This window comes from Rhipicephalus microplus, chromosome 6 (genome assembly GCF_043290135.1).
Source record: "Rhipicephalus microplus isolate Deutch F79 chromosome 6, USDA_Rmic, whole genome shotgun sequence".
NCBI lineage: Eukaryota > Metazoa > Arthropoda > Arachnida > Ixodida > Ixodidae > Rhipicephalus > Rhipicephalus microplus.
In genome coordinates, this window is record NC_134705.1 from 34,834,508 (window position 1) to 34,858,322 (window position 23,815).

General features: G+C 43.5%; 1 protein-coding gene across 1 annotated transcript; it reads right to left on the reverse strand.

Moving 5' to 3' along the window:
* Positions 1–13,589: 13,589 nt before the first annotated feature.
* On the reverse strand, positions 13,590–16,616 carry LOC142764751 (uncharacterized). Its single transcript, XM_075865272.1, has 3 exons — positions 16,393–16,616; positions 15,076–15,258; positions 13,590–13,948 (listed from the first exon to the last, which is right to left on the reverse strand). The coding sequence occupies exons 1-3, from the start codon at positions 16,463–16,465 to the stop codon at positions 13,860–13,862; spliced, it is 345 nt and encodes a 114-aa protein (XP_075721387.1). The 5' UTR covers positions 16,466–16,616; the 3' UTR covers positions 13,590–13,859.
* Positions 16,617–23,815: the final 7,199 nt, after the last annotated feature.

The following is a 23,815-nucleotide window of genomic DNA, read 5'->3' on the forward strand; positions in this document are numbered from 1 at the left end:
TCTTTTGTGTGGTGTAGAAGAGTCTGGCGGTCCAGATTTTCCGCTTTTTGATGGCGTCATCAATGATAGCTGACAGGCATTCTTGACGAAGGAGTACTTCGTGCATATGTGTGCTGTTTTTGTGGAAGTCCTTGGTGCGGGAGCAGATTCGTCGGAACCTGTGCGCTTGGGAATAGGGAATGCTGGTCTTGCAGTGTCGCGGGTGGCAGCTTTTGAAGTGCAGGTATAGGTTTTCTGCATACGCTAGTTACTAACGCAGCATCGTTTATTCGAATAAGTACATCAAGAAAGCTTAATTCTCTGCTAGAGTAGGAGTGTGTAAAATAAATGATAGGGTGCACTTGGTTAAATGCCTTTATGAATTTGAGCAGCTCGTTTTCCGAATGTGTTCAAATCATGAATATATCGTCTAGGTACCTTTTAGAGAATAAAGGTTTGATATCACAAGATAAAAAAAAATTGGACGCTATATGGTGCATGAATATGTTAGTGTAGTTTGGGGCCATTCTTGCACCCATTGCCGTGCCGATGATTTGAAGGTAGTAGTCATTGTTAAGTTCAGAGCACTTCAATTCGAGTACAAGTCTCGTTAAAATTTCAATTACTTTTTTTGCTTGGATATGCGATGGGGTTGTGGGTGCCATACGATTCAACAAGTGCTCTTATGCCATCGTCATGTGGGATATTTGCGTAGAGTGAATTAACATCCGATGTTACGAGGAATGCACCTTCTGGAATTTTCACGTCCGACATTTCCCGAAGAAAATGATTTGTGGCATGCAAGAAAAACTCATGTTTGGGCAATATGTCTTCGAATAAAGAGTCAATATATCTGGAAATAAGTTCCGTTAACGTTCGCGTGCCGGATATAATAGATCTGCCAGGGTTTCCCTCCTAATGAATCTTCGGCAGCATGTAAAAACGACAAGGCACCGAATGTATGGTAGTAAGTGCCTTTTGAAGCTTTGAATCAATGGCGCCTTCACGTGTGAGATTCTCTAGGGTTGTTACAATGATCTTTTTGTGCTCGGTGGTAGCGTCCGAGTCGGGGTGTTTGTAGAATCGTTTGTCATTTAGGTGTCGCCTGCCTTCCTCTATGTATAGTCGGATCTATTCACAACAACAATCGCGCCTCCTTTATCTGCTGGTTTACTGACGAGATCTTCGTGTTTGCTCAACGCGAGTAGTGCCTCTGTTCCTTTCCTTGATATGTTATTCATACTTGGTCTGTGCACCTTGTATGCATGTATGACATCTTTCTGAACCGCGTCTATATATAGATCTAGATGTCGATCTCTGTTGGCGTCTGGGGTCCATTGCCGTCCGATTACCCCACAAAATAGCGGGTCGTTTTTTTTTTGGGGGGGGGGGGGGGTGGGAGGGGTTACCGAAGAAATATTCCTTGAATTGTAAGTTTCGTGCGAAACCGTCTAGGTCTTTCAGCAGCATGAATTCATCGTACTTTCCATTGCCAGGGCTGAATGTAAGTCCACGTGATAGTACACTCAGTTCTTCGTTGCTTGACCACAGCTCATGCTTACACTATTGGAAAGCAATTTTTGAACAGTCAGACAACGGAAACAACGGGAATCTTGCTTTATCTACAAATTCAACGCGATCAGAAATGGTACAAACGAACACCCAGGCACTCTTGTCAGCGTTACGATCACTGAAAGACGCAAACGCTCCTCTCTAATCAGTAAACTGCCTTTACCCTTCTATTACAACAATAATGTTGATTGATTGATTGATTGATTGATTGATATGCGGGGTTGAAAGTCCCAAAACCACCATATGATTATGAGAGACACCGCAGTGGAGGGCTCCGAAAATTTCGACCTCATGGGGTTCTTTAACGTGCACCCAAATCTGAGCACACGGGCCTACAACATTTTCACCTCCATCGGAAATGCAGCCGCCGAAGCCGGGATTCAAACCCGTGACCTGCGAGTAAGCAGCCGAGTACCTTTGCCACTTGATCATCGCGGCGTTAGCGCGTTACCGCCTAACAAAGCTTTTAGCGTATACATCTATACAGAAATCGTTTGCCGCTTCAAGCACAACCAGAACGCACAGATTAGTGGTCCCGGATGTTATACAGTTCCCTCCCCCTCTTTACTTCTCTTTTTCCTTTTCCTGTTTTTTCTCTTTTTTTTTCTTCTTCTTCTGTTCCTTCATTGACAGGAGCCAATGCATATAATGAATATTGATGGCGGTGCCAGAATGACCGGCTCTTTTATATCTTCTGACGTTACCAACATGCACTTCAAGTGCTTAAACTCTCCCCACCAATATGTCGTAAACTTCAAAGGAGGGCCAGCCGCCAGCTGATTGCACTGAAGGGTGAAATACAGAAACAGTGGGCACAATGTCCACTCTGGGGAAGGGTGGGTTCTTGGGAGGTATTGTTGACAACGATGCCACTGCTCGTTTACGGTCACTAGAGTCACTGGAAAAACTTTCGGAGTATCACAAAGGTAGGCTGCATGCGGGCAACATTGAGCGGCGGCGGCCATTTCTTTTCCGGGCCGTTCGACGCATTGATAGCAATCGTTCAGAAGACACGAGTTCTCCGCTTGAATATTGTGTTCCGTTCGACGCAACTCAAATTTTTTCGTGTGTTTCTGTTAGGGGATACCACAAGTGATTCAGGAGTATCGATTGTTATGGACGTAACGATTGTTATGAGCAGTAAGCTCCGTAGCTGTATATTACATCTGCGGCGATGGTTGCGATGCTGTCAAACGCTCTTCGTGGCATATTACAAGGCTTGTTTTGCGTCAACTGCTCTGTTCGCAAGGTCCCGGGCTGATCACAATCGTACACCCACTCGGTGCATTCATACTAAATGCTATGTATTTGCGCATTGGGTGAACTTTGAGGTTATGTTTGCGCGATAGTAACGTGTTTGCGGTTTGCGCGGTCGGTGTTCGCGTACTCGTTGGCGTACTGAGATTGATTGTCTAAGTGTACAAGAAAGCAGATATATGGAATGTTAGCTTGTTGGCAGGTTGATTTTGGTCATATTGAAGTATTATTACGACACGGCTTCTCGTATTTACGTATCGGGGATGTACGACAGCAACCGCGTATGTGGGCAGCTCGGAGTGTTGCGGTTACAGGCTCTATGGCTCTATGGGGCCGTAGTCGTGCGACTGTAGGTGCTAAACACTAGTGTCCTGCGAATTTGTCGTTCTCTTTAAAACGTGTCGCACGATCACATTCAATCCCGATCAATGTCGAAGTTATTTACTGCGATCAGCTCCCCTATGCGTCTCAGTGCGGATCAAGAAACCTGACTCCGATCGGAATCTAAAAGGCGCCGTGCAAGGCTCGTATTATTTGCAAACACGCAGTTGCCATTTTTTAAGTTCTGTCAAAAAAAAAGTTCATTCCTGAGAGATCTGAAATGTTTGTGGGCGGACATGCGTAAACTGTGTGTGCAGCTGAGTGCCTTTATGACCAATGTATGCTGCTGATAATATAAAAGTTGCAGTGTATTTGTAGCTATATAAATCTGTCCCTCATTATTGTTTTGTCTCCATTCCAGGTGCGTGAACAGGAGTGCAGTTATTTTCAAGTCGCATAGTATTTCTGTAGATGACTCACCTTTGCCGGAGGAGACAGGTTACCTGAATTACATAATTAACAATACAGCATTTCAGATATTAAGGTGATTTCAGGCTGTAAGGTAATTGGAATTAGAGATCTTAAAAGTGTAACCAAAGGAAGACGCCAATTGGGATCACGTTTTTTGGAGTTCACTCTCCACTTACTGTACCATTGGTAGAAAATGGCAGACGAGAAAAATTACAGACATAATGGCTAATGGGATCTTCAGGCTTTCTATACCTTGCTGGACCAGGCGTGGAAAAACAGCTACTTTCTTCTAGTACTTTTTACCGCTTTCTATTGCTGGGAGGGCACCTTAATATTCCTCTCTATTGCTTTTTGCAGCGGCCAAAATTAGCATCTTCAAAAGTATACAAACTGTGCGTGCAGTTGTGTGCCTTGGCTTCATTATCTGCTGGTTTTCTTTGAGGATGCAATCACAAAGACATACACAAACGTAAACAGTCAATATTTATTTATTGATACACCAAGTACTCACATGATTGCGAGAGCACCTGAGAAAAGCAGATATCTGTACTTTCTCTCATATCCGCAGGCAACAAGGGTGCAAGAGCGAAAGTAAGATTGTGGGCAATTCACATGCACAGCGCAGTGAAGCTACATTGACACAAATAACAACAGAATTTTAGCACAATGTCGAGACATTTGTTGACAGCTACAGCTGTAGTGGGGGATCGAAGCTGCAGAAATTATGGCCGAAGTTTCTACATGGTAGCAAGCAACTGACATGAACATTATCAGACGTGCTGGCAGCAGCGTTTAACTTCATAACATTACTACTGGAGAATTCTGGGCAAAAAAAGGAAAGTAATTTCCTGGAGTTAGCATCTCAACAGGAGGAATATCTTGTTGAAATTTGGGCTCAGTGCTCTGGCTGCTCATACTCGCCAGTTGTTATCCAAGTAAATCTTCTATGGAACTGTGCGTTTTCTAAAGTGCAGAATCATATTTAAGAACACTGGCACAGTACGAGGTTCTAACTTCTCATTGGCCACATATATCCTACCTATAGAGCTCACTGTTAAGACCGGTGCAATGAATAACTTCTCATGCTTCAGCGATCATGCACATGCGTAAGAAACTCTTAAGACTGAATATGTACCCTAATATATTTTGCCCAGTACTATGCAGTTGCGAGTGCTCAACAGTTCGCATTTGCACATGTTACTGATTTGTAAAGCACTGCCGGCTTGTGTGCTCTCTCGTTCCTTAGCTCAAGAGAGAGTTTTCAATCATTAGGCTTGACAAAAAATTAAATATCCAAAACATCTGCCCCAAGCTGTGCAAATGCTTTTAAAGGTGCAGTGTTACTGTAGACCTTCTATTCTCAGTCTAAGATTGTAACAAAGTAGAGAGCCCAGTTTGATTATGCACAAACAATTCTGGACTCTAAGCTTACATATTATGAAATTTCAAAACACTGCTGTAACTCTCTTCTCAAAAGCAGCACCTTCCATTTTAGCATGAAGCATCAAGAGTGTCTCCCCTAAATTGTGTTGGCAATTCACTCAAGCGCGTAGTTGAAGGCATAGCAAGTCACTAAGAAAATACATTAAAAAACAAAGACGCATCATAGACAAGCCATTTACAGCTCTTGCAATCGCTTCCTTTATGTACAGTGTGTAAAAGCATGGCCTTCAAGAAAGGCTTGTGGTACCTGAGTTGCTTCCAATGATTTTATTTATTTAGTTATTTTTATTTATTTATTCATACTGTCAGCCCAAGGGCCAAGACAAGAGTTGGGGTTACATATCTGGCACGTACAAAGAACATATGTGGAAACAAGTTTCACGTTGTACGCTCAAAACGCACACTATATGGAAATAACAAAAACAAAAACGCAAAACTATATCAGAATACATCCCGCATAGGTCACGGATAAAAGAAACATGTTCGAATACATCTCGTACACGTCACCAAAAAGAGAAAAGAGATTTGAAGTAATATAGTACATATTGAACATATTGATATAGTACATTGAACATATTCAATCGACAAGGAACAAGCAATTTGGTTACAAATATTCTGACAAAGCCTTTTCGAACCTTTGTAAATCGCAATGTTCGACTATGTATTGAGGTAATTGATTCCAGTCATCGATGCTCCGAACCAAAAACAAATACTTGAATAAATCTGTTCTGTAGCTAAGTGGTGTGATATGTTTCGAGTGTTTTGTTCTCGATGTGGTAAATGGTTGTAGTGCGATGTGTTCCTTTAGGTGAACTTTGTAGTCTCCATTGAGTATCTGAAAAAAGAATATCAGTCAATTATACTGCATTTTTCGTTTCACCGTCATTAAACCGGCTCTGTCTCTAAGCTCACTAATAGACTGAGTTCTGGAATAGGAGTTGAAGATGAACCGTAAGGCTTTGTTTTGTACACGCTCACATTTTAGTGCATTTGTTTTGGTGTATGGTTCCCATTGATGACTTGCGTAGGTCAGTACTGGAAGAATAGTCATTTTATACGCCATTGTTTTAGCTTCCGGGATGGCATCGTGAAGTTTTTGTCGTAACGACCAAAGTTTACGCATGGCTTTATTGCAAACACTGTCAACATGCATGGACCAGTTCAAGTCATGTGTAAGATGAACACCAAGATACTTAACATTCTTTACTTCAGTCAGAGATTTCCCAGAGTATTCGCTTCGTCACCACGCAGTGGTATCACCTCATTGTATGGTTAAATTGAAAAATCAAATAAAAATTTGCTGTCACGGCAAACTATGCTAATATTTTTTTGCTTGCTCTCAGATGTGTTGTTTAACGTGCATTGCCTGGATGGAGTTTGCGAATTTGATGCCATGACCTCGTTAAACTAGGTTATGAATCTGGTTTTAAAATAGCACATGAAGATGTAAGGTCACGCCATTAATACTATATGCAAATGACACAGTTCTAAATAATCCTGTTACGCAGAAGTAAATACTAACAAAATGTCGTGTATGACGTACAAATAAAGAAGTGAAAACTGAAACTGCAATAGTAATTGGCAGTTTACAATAAGTCAATTAAACGCGCAATAAATGTGAAGGCTTCAGCTTTCTTCTAAAAACTAAAGTGGCCACATTAGTTTGAGAAACCAGCTTATACACACAAGAATACACAGAACATTGTATACCAAGCAATTCGCACAGCTCTAAATAATGCTGTCAGCAGCAAGTAATACTGATAGCTCTCACATGACTACTGTGCCAATGGAACTAGACACACAGATAAAAAACACAGATAAAAACTTTACAAAACACTAGAAAAAATTATCTTAACATTACTAACAGCTACACGCATTCCCACACTTTTTGATGCACATTTTATTGTATTGCTTTCTTCTGCATTGGTTCGTTCCTTTTACGCAAACTAAACCTCAGTCAACACAAGAACTGCTGCACAACCTTATCAGCAATGTTATGGCATGCGGGTAGGGATGAAAATGCAGGTTCTATTGCCGGAATCACGTCAGCAACGTACTTGAGTGGAAGTTTTCCTGCTACTAGTGACTCTTCATTTTCTTTAAGTAATTCTCCGTGCATTCCATGAGGGACATGACTGATGCTGATGGTATGCATAACGATTGCTTGTCTGGTGCATAATTATTTAACTGCAAAAGCCAGCCAGCCCGAGTAGCGTCAGTTCAAGTCAACGTGCTTTTGCAAAAGTCACAAAGCCCATACTTCTTACCAACACTTCGAGTAATGTACTCTGCCAGGTACTCTAGCGATTCCTGCTCTTCTGTCTCAAGATTTTCAAGTATGGCAGGCATTTTCACATCATCTACCTCAGCCCTCAAGTCTCGTCTTGACCTCAAAAAATCTGTTATGTGAACAGAGTCATCTGTGTCATAGCTGCCATGCTTGCTTGACTTAAAAAACTGTGCAAGCACAATGAGTCTCAGCGTGTACTTGAATTCACTAGCTCTGGAGACAGGGGACTTGGCTCTTATGGCACTAAAAGGTTCTCTAGGGCGTCCTACGAGAAGCGACTCAGGAGAAGGAACTTCAAGCCTTTGGACTTGACATACCACTGGCGAAGAGTTAATGCTGTAGTAGTCGTTATTAACATGCCCATCTGCACTGGCTTCCACGATGCCTTAGGCCGGCTTTGTCAAAAATGTTAAGTTTCCTGAACATCTCAATAAAATTGTGAAGAAATATTTCCACCTCCTTGCCCTTTTGTGAGCACAAATCACTCAAAGCCAAGGTCGGTGTCTCTGGCGTCATTAGCGAAAACCACCTAAACACCTGATCCAAAAACTCCCAAGCATTTCGCCCCGCCGTGGTGGTCTAGTGGCTAAGGTACTCGGCTGCTGACCCGCAGGGCGCGGGTTCGAATCCCGGCTGCGGCGGCTGCATTTCCGATGGAGGCGGAAATGTTGTAGGCCCGTGTGCTCAGATTTGGGTGCACGTTAAAGAACCCCAGGTGGTCTAAATTTCCGGAGCCCTCCACTACGGCATCTCTCATAATCATATAGTGGTTTTGGGACGTTAAACCCCACATATCAATCCCAAGCATTTCCCCGAGGGTGAACATGGTTAAGTGCGAATGTATGGGGTGATGCTATGAGGGGTATTTATTAATTCGCACTATTATATTTATTAATCACACTATGGTGTCTTTATGGTGTAATGGTTCCTGGGAATCGCAATTCGATCACACGGGGGAGTTTACGTTAACTCACTGGCGAATGCCAACGAATTTTCACTTTACTCCCCCTCATAGCATCACCCCGTGCATTCGCACTTAACCATGTTCACCCTCGGGAAAATGCTTGGGAGTTTTATTACTGATGATGATGATTAAAGTGCAATTAATGAATTTAAGTATTGTTTGTCATGAAGCATTTGTACACAGATACATTATATACGAAGTATTATTTACACGATTTTCGTACGATGCATTAAATGCACAAATCGCGAGCGCGTCACACACACACAAACTACACTACAGATTAGCACCTATTCGTGTTATCGTTGTTGCTCACGGTTAGTACCAGCGGCGGAACCCGCCCGGCCAGCAGGGACTCTCGGCAAGACGCACACACCCGGAACGCACCGAAGGGAGCCAGCCGCGGTTCTTGCGCATCCATGTCGTCGCATCGGTGTTTGCCCGACCGTCTTTCGAACTTGTTCCAAAGAACCCGCAACGCGTTCAACCTGTTGGTCTCGTTCCTCACGCCGGAAATGCAGCTCAGGTTGTTATCGAACCACAGCCGGTCACACACGGCGCAGCTGTGACCGAAGCTGTGATCCACAAAGTCGCGTTTGAAACGCACGTCCGGACAAGCAAAGTCCAGGGCTCGCCCCCTCTCCCGCGCGGCGCGTTCACTGGCTCGAACGGCTTCGGGAACGTTCACTCGCCGTTGACGATTGTGAGCGGCGTCTTGACGCCGGCCTTCATCGCCCTTCTCCGCTGACGCTTGCGTTGTCGTTCCGCTTCTTAGGCCGCGTTCGCGGCTCGATGCTGACGCCTCATCTCGGCCTCGCGAGCGCGCAGTTCCCCATCCGCTGCACGCTTCGCCCGCTTGTCCTGGGCCTCGCGAGCGCGAAGTTCGGCATCCTCTGCACGCTTCGCCCGCTTGTCCTCGGCCTCGCGAGTGCGCAGTTCGGCATCCGCTGCACGCTTCGCCCGCTTGCACTCGGCCTCGCGAGCACGCAGTTCGGCATCCGCTGCACGCTTCGCCCGCTTACGTTCGGTCTCACGAGCCCTTCGCAGCGCCGCCTTGTCTTCCAACGTCGGCGAAACCACCGCGGTACCGTCACCTCTAACGACGGGTGCAATGCTGGCATTCGGTTGTACTGCATTCGTTGTTGATGGTAGCGTTGCCTCCGGGACATCTATCGCACGACCCGCTCTCGACGGGTAACTGACAGAAAAGGCGCCCCGCCGTGGTGGTCAAGTGGCTAAGGTACTCGGCTGCTGACCCGCAGGTCGCGGGTTCGAATCCCGGCTGCGGCGGCTGCATTTCCGGTGGAGGCGGAAATGTTGTAGGCCCGTGTGCTCAGATTTGGGTGCACGTTAAAGAACCCCAGGTGGTCAAAATTTCCGGAGCCCTCCACTACGGCGTCTCTCATAATCATATGGTGGTTTTGGGACGTTAAACCCCACATATCAATCAATCAATGACAGAAAAGGCGGGCGCGCGAGAGAGAGGGGTGCGCGCGCAGCTGCAGCGAGCGAGGAAAGCGGAGGAGCGAGCGAAGGGGGAGGAGGTATAAGGCGCGTTACTGACACCGATATCAGCGTCGCGTCCGTGGCTTATTCGGTAGAGCGTCGCGCTGCGGCCCGCCAAGTCCTCTTTCTTTTAAAAATAGAGAGAAGACTGCGGACGCCGCCGACGGCGGTGGATGGTTTGGGGTCGCTTATAAAGTGTATTCACACTTAAAACCAAGCCATTGTTACAGCTTTCTCATCAATTTTTTTCCTGCTCAACCAGAAGCCACAGAGCAGCAGAGATACTGTGGTCGAACAAGGTACAATCTGTGCCAACATTCATTTTGTCGAAGTGGCTTGGGTTTAGATGTTTCTGCTTTAAACCCGGGGCAAGCTTGAGGCTGTGCTGTTGGTCAATTTCGCACAGCTGTTCCACATACTTTAAGCTGACCTGAAAGGAAAACAGGTCATTATGGTCAAATTAGCTGTTTATGTAATCATAATCACACATGAATTTGTCGTATTATAAAAATTCAGGAAAACTGTACATAACAATCTGTAGCTCATTTGAAACATAGTAAAAAAATGCATATACGAAACCATTTTTCTGCCCATCTTTACGATGTGTTTTCAGGTTTTTGCCATTTCAAACTAACCAGCAAAGTTCACAAGTATGTTTGGAAATGCATGTGACATGTAAATCCTTATATTGTAGGCTCTTCCGAGTTGTGGCTGGCAGCTTACTAGTATCCCTTGGGACTGAAAGTGCTGTATTTACCCTACTTTTATTTACCTATCATGCAATTATTTTAAGCAAAGAAGCTCATGAAGAAGCTAAGGACTGCATGAAGGATAGAAAAAAAGTATATAAGGAACGTTTTTAAATGCGAAGAGTAGTGCGAGTAGTAACCACTAACTGAAGAGAGTAAATGCTTGTGAATCAGATAAAAGAGGCAGTTGAGCAAGTTATGCCTGCAGTAGATAACAGGTCATCGATCAGTATAACAGAAGGGGTGCAGTCAGCAGCAGAGGAATAGAGGCGATGAAAAGAGGAAATATGCCGGTATAAGAGCCTTATAATGCAACCTGGGCTATCAGAATGTGCTGATCCATTTGGTGTGTCTTGTTGACAGTTTGAAAGGCATAAACCATCAAATCTGCACAAATGTGGAAGTGTGTGCTTTGTTTGGCTTTCACATTTGTCTTTCATGTACTTTAAGTTGTATTTGAACGTGGTATAGCCTCTGGTGCAGGCATTCTGGCAGGGTTAATTTGCAATTGCAAGCAGGAGAATTCATACAGCAGTACACGTTGGAGACATCAGAGGGAAACAGCTTGAAAGATGGAAGACCAGGCAGAGAAGAAAACATACAACAACCTGGTCTCTGCCTGGTCTTCCGTCTTTCGCACTGTTTCTCTCCAATATGTCATACCAACACGCTCAAGACGCTCAAGCAACCAGTTTAGCCCATAGGAGGCTGTTTATTTGCATTTGTCTTGAAGTGTTATAACGCGTGGTCATTCAAAGAAAGCACTCAAAGAAATTAGTTTCTCTTGGCGACTACGTGACCACAAGATGCCATGCACTGACTGATTACATAGCAACATAGTACTTTACCTCGTTCGTTGGCAACTTGTTCTTAACCACAGTCTCATCATCCAGAACTATTGTATGCTGTCTCACCAGATGACCACGCAAGTTTTTCAGAAGTTGGGGTGCATCCGCAAGGAAGTGCAGTTATCGGCCTTCATCACAGGGTTGAACACACGCGGTCCAAGGGCGCCCGTACTTGGTGGCCACTATACTGCACAGTCTCCGAATGGCCTGGTTTGCACTCCCCATGTCAGAAGTTACAGTCTACAGACAAGCCACCTGCTTCACATTTCTTGATGGTGTCAAAGAGTATGGCCAATACCTGCTTTGCATCAAAGGAGTCAGCTGAAAAATAAATAAACATGTTATAATTTCTGGTGTTTAATTCGCCAAAACCACGATATGATTACGAGTCATGGCCCAGCAGAGGACTCTGAATAATTATGACCACCTGGGGTACTTTAGAGTGCACCGACATTGAACAATACATGGGCCTTTAGTATTGCACCTCCATCCAAACGCAACCGCCGCGGCTGGGATCAAACCTGCATCATTTGGGCCAGCAGTCGAGTACCATAATGATTGCTTCACTGCGGCGGCAAGGCCTAAAGCTTTATGATAAGCTTGCTTATTAACTCTTGAAGTCTACTGAGATTCACTTAAATGGAAAGTGTACAACGAGAGAGAACAATGTGTCACTGTTGGCTAGATAAACTGCTTTTGTCCTTTAGAAGTTACAGAGCAATGCATTATTTACCTGAAAAGTGGTATGCTACTGTCTTTTTCCACCTGGACGTAACTCCTCCAAGCATGAACACCAGGGCGTGTATTGCGAGACCGGCTGGCGCATTTGGGTCTGATGATGCTAAAGTAGAATGTTCTGAAAAGTAGCGGACATGCATATATTTGTAAACCGCATTATAATTTTCAGTAGTCACTTAATAGATTAAATAATAAATAGAGAATGCAGAAATGCTTTGTTGATGCAGGTGACGCCTAAATAGAACTAATAATTACTGATAAGGTGCTATTTAGCTGTCATTTAGTACCAAACAGTAGGCATTATCTGAAGGGTGCAGGTTCAGCCCCTACCAGTGGCAAGTTGTCTTTTGCACTTGAAAACAAAATAATCTACATGCGTTTTAGCGGAAATTTTCATATTCATATTACCATGTGGCATTATGAATAGAAAGTGAGCTATTGACTTCACAGCTTACAAAAGAAGCCAGCTTCAGAGCACATTGTATGCCGAGCCGAAAAAATGTTGTTCATTATCTTTAGCTTAAGTTTCACACATTGTAAGCATTGCGCCTTGACACCAAGGTCAGACTGCAAGAAACAGAACTCGTATGAACACTTACCTATGACAGAACTTGTAGTACAGTCATAATCGAGGCCTGGAGTGAGCTGTATTTCATCAAGCATTTTGACAGCGTACCGATCCTCTGCCTTCAATGTTGCAACTTTTGCCACAAGTGCAGAAAAGACATCCTCAAAGATTCCTAGAATTATGCAGACTGTTGTCAACTTGCCATACAGATTTATTGAGAGGCATGCATGAAGAGCTTTGGGACCAAATGAAACTGAACTGTGCTAAAAGCAAGTCCAATAATAATAATAGTAATAATAATAATATTAATAATAATAATAATAACTGCCAGGGTTTTACATGCCAAAACCATGATATGATGAGGCATGCCATAGTAGAGTGCTCTGGAAACTTTGACAACCTAGGGTTCTTTGACATGCTGAATCCAATCGAATGAACATGAACACTCAGACAGCGCTGCCTTGTAATCACTAGTACAAAACTAGTACAAAACTAGTTTTTCATCTTGGTATTTGCAACAACAAAAAGTTCACGATTGCACAGCACTAAAAACTTCCATTCTCCTTCACCAATTTTGATCATTATTTATGCGCTCATCTCAAGATTCAGCACGACCAACACTCCAGCGCTGCAAGATGCATATGAAAAGCATCTCAGGGCCCCTTTAGGGGAATGAAGAAGTCTTGTAAAAATGTGGCTTGATATAGCCACTTCTTACATTTGTCGTACTGAGCTACGTATCATGTTTCGCCCTAATTCCCAGTAGTGTATTATTCGCATCTGACGGTTACTTAAAGAAGGCGTACCGTAAATTGCTGTAATGATGCTTGACTATTTCTTTTATACTGTTCCTCGTACGAAAAATAAGGCACGTACCTGGCGAAAACTTGATGGGCAATGTTCTTCTGGAGCGTTCTTTTCGCGGGCAGTGGTCATCCATTGTCACAGAGGTATTAGTATCTTCTCGATCCACAAGCAAGTCGCACTTTTAATGATTCTTGCACTGCACTGTCACTCCGTGCAGATCCCCTCATAGTTCATTTACCTAGATAACGCAGTTGATCATCGGCAAAGATCTTCCTAAATGACTCTTTCAGACTTCTGCACTCTTTTTCGGCCTTTGCTCGTTTCTCCTACTCCAAATTGAGCTGCCGCTTTAAGACCAAAAGCTCATGAAATTGGTGGTCCCTCCCGTCATTTCGCCTTCTTGCACTGATGACGACTCGTTCATTCGGTCATCTTCTGCTGCAAAATACGATTCCATTCATGACATTATATAGTCATTCGTTCTAACACTAAAAACTTTCAGGAATCTAAAATTAGGAAACAGGCAGCATTAAGAAGAACACTTAAAGGATATTCGAGGCTACGTGCACCATGACTAATGCGATAGCTTTACAAATCTAAAAGAAAGTGTTTCAACAAGCATATTTAACTGAACCAATTGATTCGTTTGTGGACGTAACGAAAACCGTGCAAACGTTGGATAAAACAGTTACAACCAATTTCTATTTGTAACTTTACATTGACAATAGAGAGAACCAATACACAAAAAATAGAGCAGTTAGCACACACAAATGCTATAGGTGTTGTTCAATCCACTGGTTGAATGACTCTCTACATTGTTGTGCTAGCTGGAAAATTGTTGGCGCAAACCAAGAACGTGGATGAAGAAGTAACACGGATCGGGCTAACATTGCTGCTTTAGAAAAGAAAGCTAGCACAAATAACACCTTAGAGCGTGACAAAGGCTTCAGAACCTGGAAGCTGTGGGAACTCTTGCACAAGGAATGCCCCATAGCCGTTTGGCTGATTGCACAAAACAACCTGAAAACCAATTACTGAATGCACATTTTAAGCATGCAGTGAGCAGGGCAAACTAGAGTTTTTGAAAATGTGAGACTCAGACTTCATTCGATTTCTCCGTCTTAACAACTATAGCGCACAGCAGGGACAGGAACACAAATATACAACATGGACATAATGTGCATCTTTGTGTTCCTGTCCCTGCGGTGCGCTATTGTTGTTAAGATGGATTACCAACATGCCCAAGCTCACGTTTCTTCAATTTCTCCAGTTTCCTTGGTGTATTACCATGAAAATGAAAACAAAAATGTCAAGATTGAATATTGCCAACAAATGCAGAGGACGTGCATATTTTTCATCTGGCAAATCTTTAGAGTAGCCTGGTTTTGCAGCAGAGGACTTGCATCTTTATACGCACGTGCAGCCTTCACTGGTAACTCTAGTTCTATAAAATCAAAACCACAGATACCCCCTGAACAAGACTCAGATACTATTCAGAAGGATTTCACTTCGTTAATGTTTTCATGCATCGAATTAGACTCCAACTGCGTAATTACATAGGGTACCTGCTACAGAGCATTCCACTGGTGTGCCTCCATCCACAAAAGACTCGTCATTGCTTTCCGAGCTCGCAGGTGCTCCCTCGCAATGCGTGGTTTCCTCTGGGTTCTCAGGTGCACCTTGCTTGTCCGTAAATTGTGGTGCTTCAAGTGATTTGCCTGGGTTATCTGGCATTGGCTTCTGGCATCCTGGTGTGAGACCCGACGAGAAAATGGAGGCTTTGTGGGGTTTTACTGTGGTCTATGCTGGAAAATGCTTGGCACTGCGATCCACTTCAACTTCCTTTGCCATCCACTCTTGGTTTCTCAAAATCATCCGGAAGGAAGTGGTGCAGTTGATTGTCCATCAGGGAAAAAAATATTATTGACGTTACTTTGGCCTATTGTTTCAAAATGCTTTAGTAGTCATTAGAAATCATTGAATAGGGCACATAATTGCTGCCAACATCTTGAACATATCACTTTTTGTTGTTGGGGCCATAACCACGTTCCTAAATTATCAGAGGCGTTTTCATGAATGCTTGCCCACTGTTTCCTAGTTTCAAATGCAAAACAGGATAAAAGGGTGCTATCTCAGATGAAAAGGCAGGCATGGAAAAGGTGGGCCCCGAGTTGTGTAGTACACCAGTGAGAGAAACAAGAGCACAGTTGAAGCAACACTATAAAAATGTACTAGGCACCTTCATTCAAAATAAATTTATGCTAACGGCCGTCCACAATTATTTAGTCTTATAAGTTGTAATATAAGGGCGAAAACATGTTGACGAAAAAGGAGGAAACCACAAGCACCTTTCCGTTCAAACTTTATATGTACAACTAAACCAACTTTTCCGAAACGCATTCTGCAGACACACTAATATTAGTGGCACTTTTTCGCCATTCTCGGCCAGCTAACCATCCTCACAAAGTTATGGAATAAATACCTGCAATACGATCGTGTAAATCGCAAATCACTCATATTTCATGCTCACTCTGAGTTGCGTTTCTGTCCCGTTAATAAGAGGCTTGTCATGCCGTCAATGCCGACTGGTTAAATGCTCCGCACAATAAATCTCTGTTCGTATGAGCGTAGCACGCAATTGGTCGAACAAGCGCGCAAACAGAACGGGTAAATATTTAAACCGCACTAGAGCATGCCCAGCAAATTGCCGCATCTGTCATGGAACAGGGCTAAGACGCAATTGCACAAGCGAACACGCACGAGCTGTTGTACCATTTATATCACCTATCTGTTATTCTAATCTGGAGAGCAAAATTAATTATCACCAACTCGTCCAACTTGTAACGCTACTTTTATTGCACTTGGAGACTTCACCAACTTACCTCGCACAAGCGGGTGTTTTTCGAAGACGCGAAGTTCTTGTGGCCGAATCTGTGCAGCCATGCCGAACGTCATTGCTGATTGGTTTTTTCGATCGGAATGCAAAAAAAAAAAAAGCCCTCTCAGACTCCGTTCGGTTGCTACACCCGAAGGCGCAGCAGCCAAGCATGGTTCTGGCACGTACGCTTGCTGATAATTCCTCCAAAATACGTAGCTGGCACGTTGAAATCCGTCCGTAATGCTCGTTCAACAGCGAAAGAAACGTCTCTGTGCAGGGGCGCCCAACGTGCTTGGAAGGGATATGGCGAGGGAAGGTCACGTGACACAAATAACCCAATCACCAACGGCGGCGTCGGCGCGCGGAAAACAGATGCGATACTCTGAATTTTTTTCCAGTGACTATACCGGTCACCTTAATGTGTTGAGCTCCTTTTCCTTCCTAATACCGCCGTGTCGCTCTTGCTTCTTTCTAACGTTTCCTCCTCCTTTTCTTCTTTTTTTTGTTGTTCACATTTTTCTTCCTTATCTCCTGTCTCCAGAAGCTATAAGAAGACATAAAAATGTGTAAATATTATCATGCCTTGAAAAAGACGGGGCTCCCGTCGAAACGTCGGCTGAATAAACAAGTTGTTATGTGAAAGCGCATCTACTTTTATACTTACACACACACACACACACACACACACACACACACACACACACACACACACACACACACACACATATATATATATATATATATATATATATATATATATATATATATATATATATATATATATATATATATATATATATATATATATCACAGCTGGTAATTTTTTCATCCACTTTTCTTTCTTCTTTCTTCTTATTTACGTCCCATTGGTTCTAATAACTTCCCCTGTACATTCCTTGGCATTACTGTCTGTTATATCTCATTAATATTGTGTTAAAACACGGAAATACGAGCCCTTAGGTATACACTTCTCTCCCTCATTTTATATATATATATATATATATATATATATATATATATATATATATATATATATATATGAATTCGCATGCTCAGAGGTCACAATTATTAAATTAATAAATGCCACGAGGTTCAATGACACTTTAAAAAGCCGAGGCCGAAGAATGGCGTCCTCCTTAGCCTAATTTCCGCGTCCAGTATGTGACGTTCAACTTGCTATCACGCCTCTCTCTTTCTCTTATTATGCTTTGGCGATTAACATCTATAGATACCACAATATGTTATGTAATGAATTTATCAGGAATGTTAGTCGTCGGGGTGGAGATGTACCAAGCGTGGCAACGAGGATACATATATGATTGTTAAACGGGGCTATAGCTGCCACACACCAAAACATACATTCAGCAAACCCTCGATTATCAATGCACTGTAAATAATATTCAATTACCTTTGTAAAGGTGCATTTCACTTTCGCGTTTCACTGCCTGTATAGCTCCAACTTCCAAGTTACCATAAGCAATGCTGATCAGGTTTATCAGACACTAAAGCGGCAGTAACTTTTGCTGTTTCGGAGCGGAAGAACTTAAACATCAAAAACGATTCGTCACACTCATCGGCTCGCAACAGCTTCGACAGAGCAGTAGCGGCGATGATATACCTTTTTCGATGAAAATTATTTCCCAGTCCATAAAAGGTTTGCTTGTTTTCATCCGCAACTACATCGACAAGTCGTAGCAGAATAAAAGCATGAAAAAGTTATGTAATATTATAGGGCCCCTGTTCAGCGCTTGCCTCCTCTGCAATACTACAGTGCAAGACGCGAAAACGTCGCATAGGCGACCTACAGCACAAAGACCTACAAGAAAAATCAACAAGAAAAATCATCATAGCAGAAATGTTAGCACAATTTCATTTAGTTGTAACATTGCCTCGTAACATTTGCTTTCACCCGTTAGAACATAACTGAGTTATTACTGTTGTTATTTAAAACTTCGCCTTACTTGTTGGTTCCCCAGTCTGCAGCCAAGAGCAAGCACTGTCAAAAGGGGGGGGGGGGGCTCAGCCCCCCCCCCCCAACTTTTTTAGTAGGGGGCTTGTACCCCCCTTGCCCCCCCCCCCTCCCGGCAAGGCAGCAACGGGGGTATAGGGGTTGCTCCTTTCAGGGAGCAATTGCATTGCTGCTCCTTTTACTCCCCTAAAAAGAGTAACTGCAGAGCGACGAACCATTGCTCTCCTTTCAGTTCCCCTTTCGGGGGATGAACAGTTACTCCCTCCAGTTGCTCCTTGCGGACCAACGGTTACTCCCACTAGTTGCTCCCTGCGGACCAACTAATACTCCCAATAGTTGCTTCCATAAGACCTACGGTTACTCTTTACCGTTCTTCCCACGTGTTCGCAGTTACTCTCTGAGGACCAACTGCACATGCTTCCAGTTACTTGTTGTGGAAATGAAGATTTATCTCGAGTATGCTTGTCCCACGCTTAACACATGGCGAAAGCTCCTTGGAAGAGTACTGCTTGGGTGCTTCTAACACAAAAAGTGGACAATATTGAAAGGAAAAGAAATGCTTTATTGTTTTTCTTTTTTTCTTAATATTGAGGCGACGTGTGAGCCCACGTAGTAGTAGACTTCACCACACCACAGCCAGCACTAACCAAGCGCCATATTACATCAAAGGTTTTCTGCATCTTCCGTGGAAAAACAATTTTCAATTTCTAGCATAGGGCAGTCTCCGTCATCATTGGAGAGAGAAGGGCAACTTCTCCAATTCTGAATGACTCGAGTTTTTCAGGACTGGTGTTTCCATCAGGCTAGCGCAGCGGAATGTCACCACAGGCATATGTGAAGCATCTCATAACTGCAAGAAAGAAAATAGAAGTGTGAGGTTTAACATACCAGAATCAATCCATAACAATAAGTCACACACACTGCAGCAGCGCTTACATACTAAAACGTCTACTGCAAAACGAAATATGAAAAAAAAATTGTAGGTTCGGCCAAACGTTACTTGGCAAGCCATATAAATGCTGATGTGGTAGACGCTCTTCACATGATGTCCCAGATAGCAATATTCTGAAAGAAAATGTGCAGCACCTCAATAAGGCATATTTGTAGCAGGTAAAGATACCCTTAGGTTCAGTTAACTTGTTTCGTATGCTAAGCTGAGTGACATTTTTATGAGCCCATTCACCAATGGGCATTCTAAGCGAGATCATGTGTGTGGCAAATAACACGTACCGTCCACTCATGTTGAAAATACATCTTTAGCTCGTGCACATAGTTGCTCTCGATTCTACTGTTCTATCATACGCTGCTGGGTCATGAATTGTGCAATACCTGTAGGTACAATCCAAGCATGCAAAGCCTGCTTGAAAGCAACCATTTGCAGAGGCTACATGATAACTTTCAGTATATTTCCTTGTACCTGATGTAAGCGACTGCACAAAACTATAGACACAAATAAATGTAGGCCGTGCTATCTTCAAAAAATGCTATAAATTTAGGAAACTAGGGTGCACTTGTTCACTCGGTGGACTAGTCACAGCCACGAGAACTGTGAATGAAGCAATATATCTTAAGACATGCACAGATATTCTGATTCTATGTTTGACAGTGTCCCAGATAGCTTGCCGAATCACATATATCCGAGCGCAACAATATGTGAAGCTTTTATTCGTTCAACGTCTTGTTGGTTCACAGCCAAACAGGTTACTGCTTTGTTAGACAAATTGGAATAAGCGCACCGTGGTTTCCAAAAAAAAAAGCATTATAGAAGTTAGCGCCCGGTGTGAATGTCTGCCTATTTATTTTGTACTGCCGTGTACATGTGCCACAAAGACATTTGTTGAGGATGTGCTACCATTCAAGCCAACATTAGAGCCGCTTCTTCATCGGAACACAAGCATTAAACTTCCCAATAAATAGCGCTGGTGTCAAAGCTATGACACTGTGCAATTCCCTGCACTCGGATGTTGCAGGTTCTATCAGCGCGATCAAAACAAGGACATTGACACGCGTACGCTTTCCACAACGTCAACATTGCGAAAATTTGTTGAACAACAACGTCGTTCGGACGGGACCGGTGAGGTACAGGAGAATTTAGCGTGGACTGTAGTCGTAACTGCATATTTCATTGCTCTAACCATTTCGCTTCGCCGTTCGAGCTCTTGCGTGTTGACGGCATGCGGCGCTTTGTAATATACATAACTTGCGCGTGCGTCACATCCGGCGGCTTCCGGTTCAACATTCGCCATCGCCAGGTACCACAGTCGTGCGTTCCTGTATCTTTCACAATCATACCCATATGTGCATATATTTGGTTGCCGAACTAGAAGCAAGAGTGCTGAGAGGGCCAGCTGCGATGAAGCAGGTGTACGATTGCACTGTTTGCCTAAAATAATAACTCGGCAGTGCCAAAGGACGAGGATTCTCTCCGAGAAACGAAGGGGCCTGTGGCTTTCACGTAATAATAGAAAAGACCTAAATAATCTGGAAGATGTCCACATCTGCGGTTGCCACTTCATCAAAGGTAAGAAAAATGTTCACCAGCATGCAATTCAAATCGATATCGGCAAGGCATGCCACTGATTACGATGCGCGCACGCGGGAAATCTCGTGCTGTGTCTTTGTCTGCGGCTTCGCCTCTCAATTCTATTACTTACACGTTTTCCTCCAGTCCTCAATTGCTCTTTACGTGCGTTTTTCGCTCTTTTCCGCAGAACGACAACGGTTTTCCTCTGAAGTTTGTTTACAGGTGCCGCTCGCTCTTTCTGCTCCTGCTTCGCCTGTTCAACCCTCGCACCTTGTACCGCTAGAAAACGAAGGTGCATAGCTCTAAGTGTTGCAATCGCATGTATTCATCACACAGGGGGACTTCTAGATATCCCTTATTTTCAGGCAGGCCTCGCAAGTTGATGGATGATGCAAACCCTGACTGGGCGCTGACGCAGCATCTTGGCTACGGTAATGGCAGACCTGTGACAACCGAAGCGACGTTCGAGCGCTCGAAGGAGCTCAGCCAAAAGGAAGACAAAGCCACTGCCGCAGCCAGCGTAGCTACGCAGCAGTCTTCTCCGGTGACTGAGTCTCCGCCATAAAACTGTGCAAGCCCGGAAAATCAGCCGCAATGCGTAATGAAGCTTCCAGTTTCCACTTTCGACTCGGAGCCAAGCAAAAGTAGGTTTGAAAAAAAAACTCATAGAACTGCCTACTGTGAATTTCCTCAAGTTCACCAAGTTGCTAGCTCTGCATATACCAAATTTTGTGTTACGTGACGTTATTGGCTGACTTAATATATTACTGCTAAAAACAAGATAATCCTGACACGAGTGTTATGGAAGAACATGACAACATACCACGCTCATGGCGTGCTAGCGGTCGTTTCTCTAGCTCTACATATGCTAAATTTGGTATCACATGACGTGAATAGATAACGAGGGTAAACGACACATCCAAACATGATAATCATGACACGGAAATCATGTACGGCATCATTTACCTCTTCCTCGAAACGTTGTGCTGATATTAAAGTGGCGTCTTAACCTATCTCATTCGTGCATCACATATCATCGATATCGATTCCCACTGTACGTGGAATCTGCCAATTTCGTTTTTTTTTTTTTCGTTAGGAAAGGGAACGCTATTTCGTTCCTAGGAGTTAATTGCTGAAGCACTGTCATGCAAAGTCAAGCGCATGCACTGAGCAGCATTTACTTTCCTATGTTCCTGGAGGCATCCGCGTCCCGCCGCCGAAGATTTCACGCATACTGGTGAGTGCATTTTATTTCCTGACGCATTGCCAGTTTCAAATGAGAAGCATTTCTTAGCGAACTTCAGCGACCTTAAGCGTATCTATCTATCTATCTATCTATCTATCTATCTATCTATCTATCTATCTATCTATCTATCTATCTATCTATCTATCTATCTATCTATCTATCTATCTATCCACTTACGACTTTTAGCTCTCCTGGCCGTTTCGATAATGGTATCGGTACCCAACTTGGTACGGCATAACATGACTGTATGAAGAACGTACTTGACTAGTCATAACATGAAAATCATGACATGTATGTCATGAATGTTATGATTTACATTTCATGGTCCTGCAGCTCTTGCTGTGCTTTCGTTCACTTGGCATGTTGCAAAACTGGTATGGTATGGCACGATTGCATGGCTTAGGTGCAGCCAGAATTTTTTTGGGGGAGGGGGGGAGGGCTCATACCAACTCGACGAGGGGAGGGGGGGCAGACATCAGCTTTCTTCTGTGACGTCACTCTTGGCGGTATTTTTAAACAGAATGTGTGCATGTATATCAAGCCCTGAGATTCTCCCTCTACCCATGCGTATGTTTCTGAAGAGAGTAAGCAGAAGTACTGTAAGAGTGATTGATCGATATGTTGGGTTTAACGTCCCGAAATCACCATATGATTATGATATACGTCGTAGTGGAAGGCTGCGGAAATTTCGACCACCTGGGGTTCTTTAACGTGCACCGAAATCTGAGCACACATGCGTGCAGCATTTTCGCCTCCATAAAAAATGCAGCCGCGATTCGATACCGAGACCTGCGAGTTAGTAGCCTAGTACCTTCGCCATTAGAGCACGGAGGCGCGGCAGTACTGTAACAAGTACTCTAAGTACAGTGAACGACACGTACAGTGGCCGTTTGGAGCAACGGCCTCTCGTCGAACCATTGAATGGACTAGTCTTCGAAAACGCATTATTATGCAGCTGAAGTGGTTGTTTCGGCGTGTTCGTAGGACATAGTGAAAAAACAAACAGCGCGAAAAACGAGAGACCAGATGAAGAAGCACACATACAGAGCGCTGACTCACAACATAAACTTTATTCTTCAAACTATGACTATATACATATGCTGTTTGAACGAAAAAAAAGAAACAAAAATGATAGTCAACGAAAAACTATAAATTCATTTTCATAGCTTGTACAATAACCGAGATAAATAGACATCTTCATTTTAAATGCGAAGTATTTCTTAGCGAACTTCGGCGACTTTGAGCGTGTCAATCTGTCTATCTATCTAGCCGCCTACGAAATTTAGCTCTCCTGGCCGTTTCAATAATGGTATCGATACCAAGCTTGGTATGGCACAACACGACTGTGTGAAGAACATATTTAACTAGTCATAACATGAAACTCATAATATGTATATCATGAATGTCATGATTTACTTTTCATGGTCCTGCAGCTCTTGCGGTGGTTTGGTTCACATGGCATGTTGTAAAACTGGCATGGTATGACATGATTGCATAGCGAACACATGCTAGAGACCCTAACGTGAAAATCATGGCACGCGTGTCATGCAACAACATGACTACATGCCACGCTTTTGATGCGCTCGCGGCCGTTTCGGTAGCGTCACATATGCCAAATTTGGCAATACGTGACGTCATTGGATGACGAAGGTATGTGACTGGTGCAAAGATGGTAATCATGAGATGCG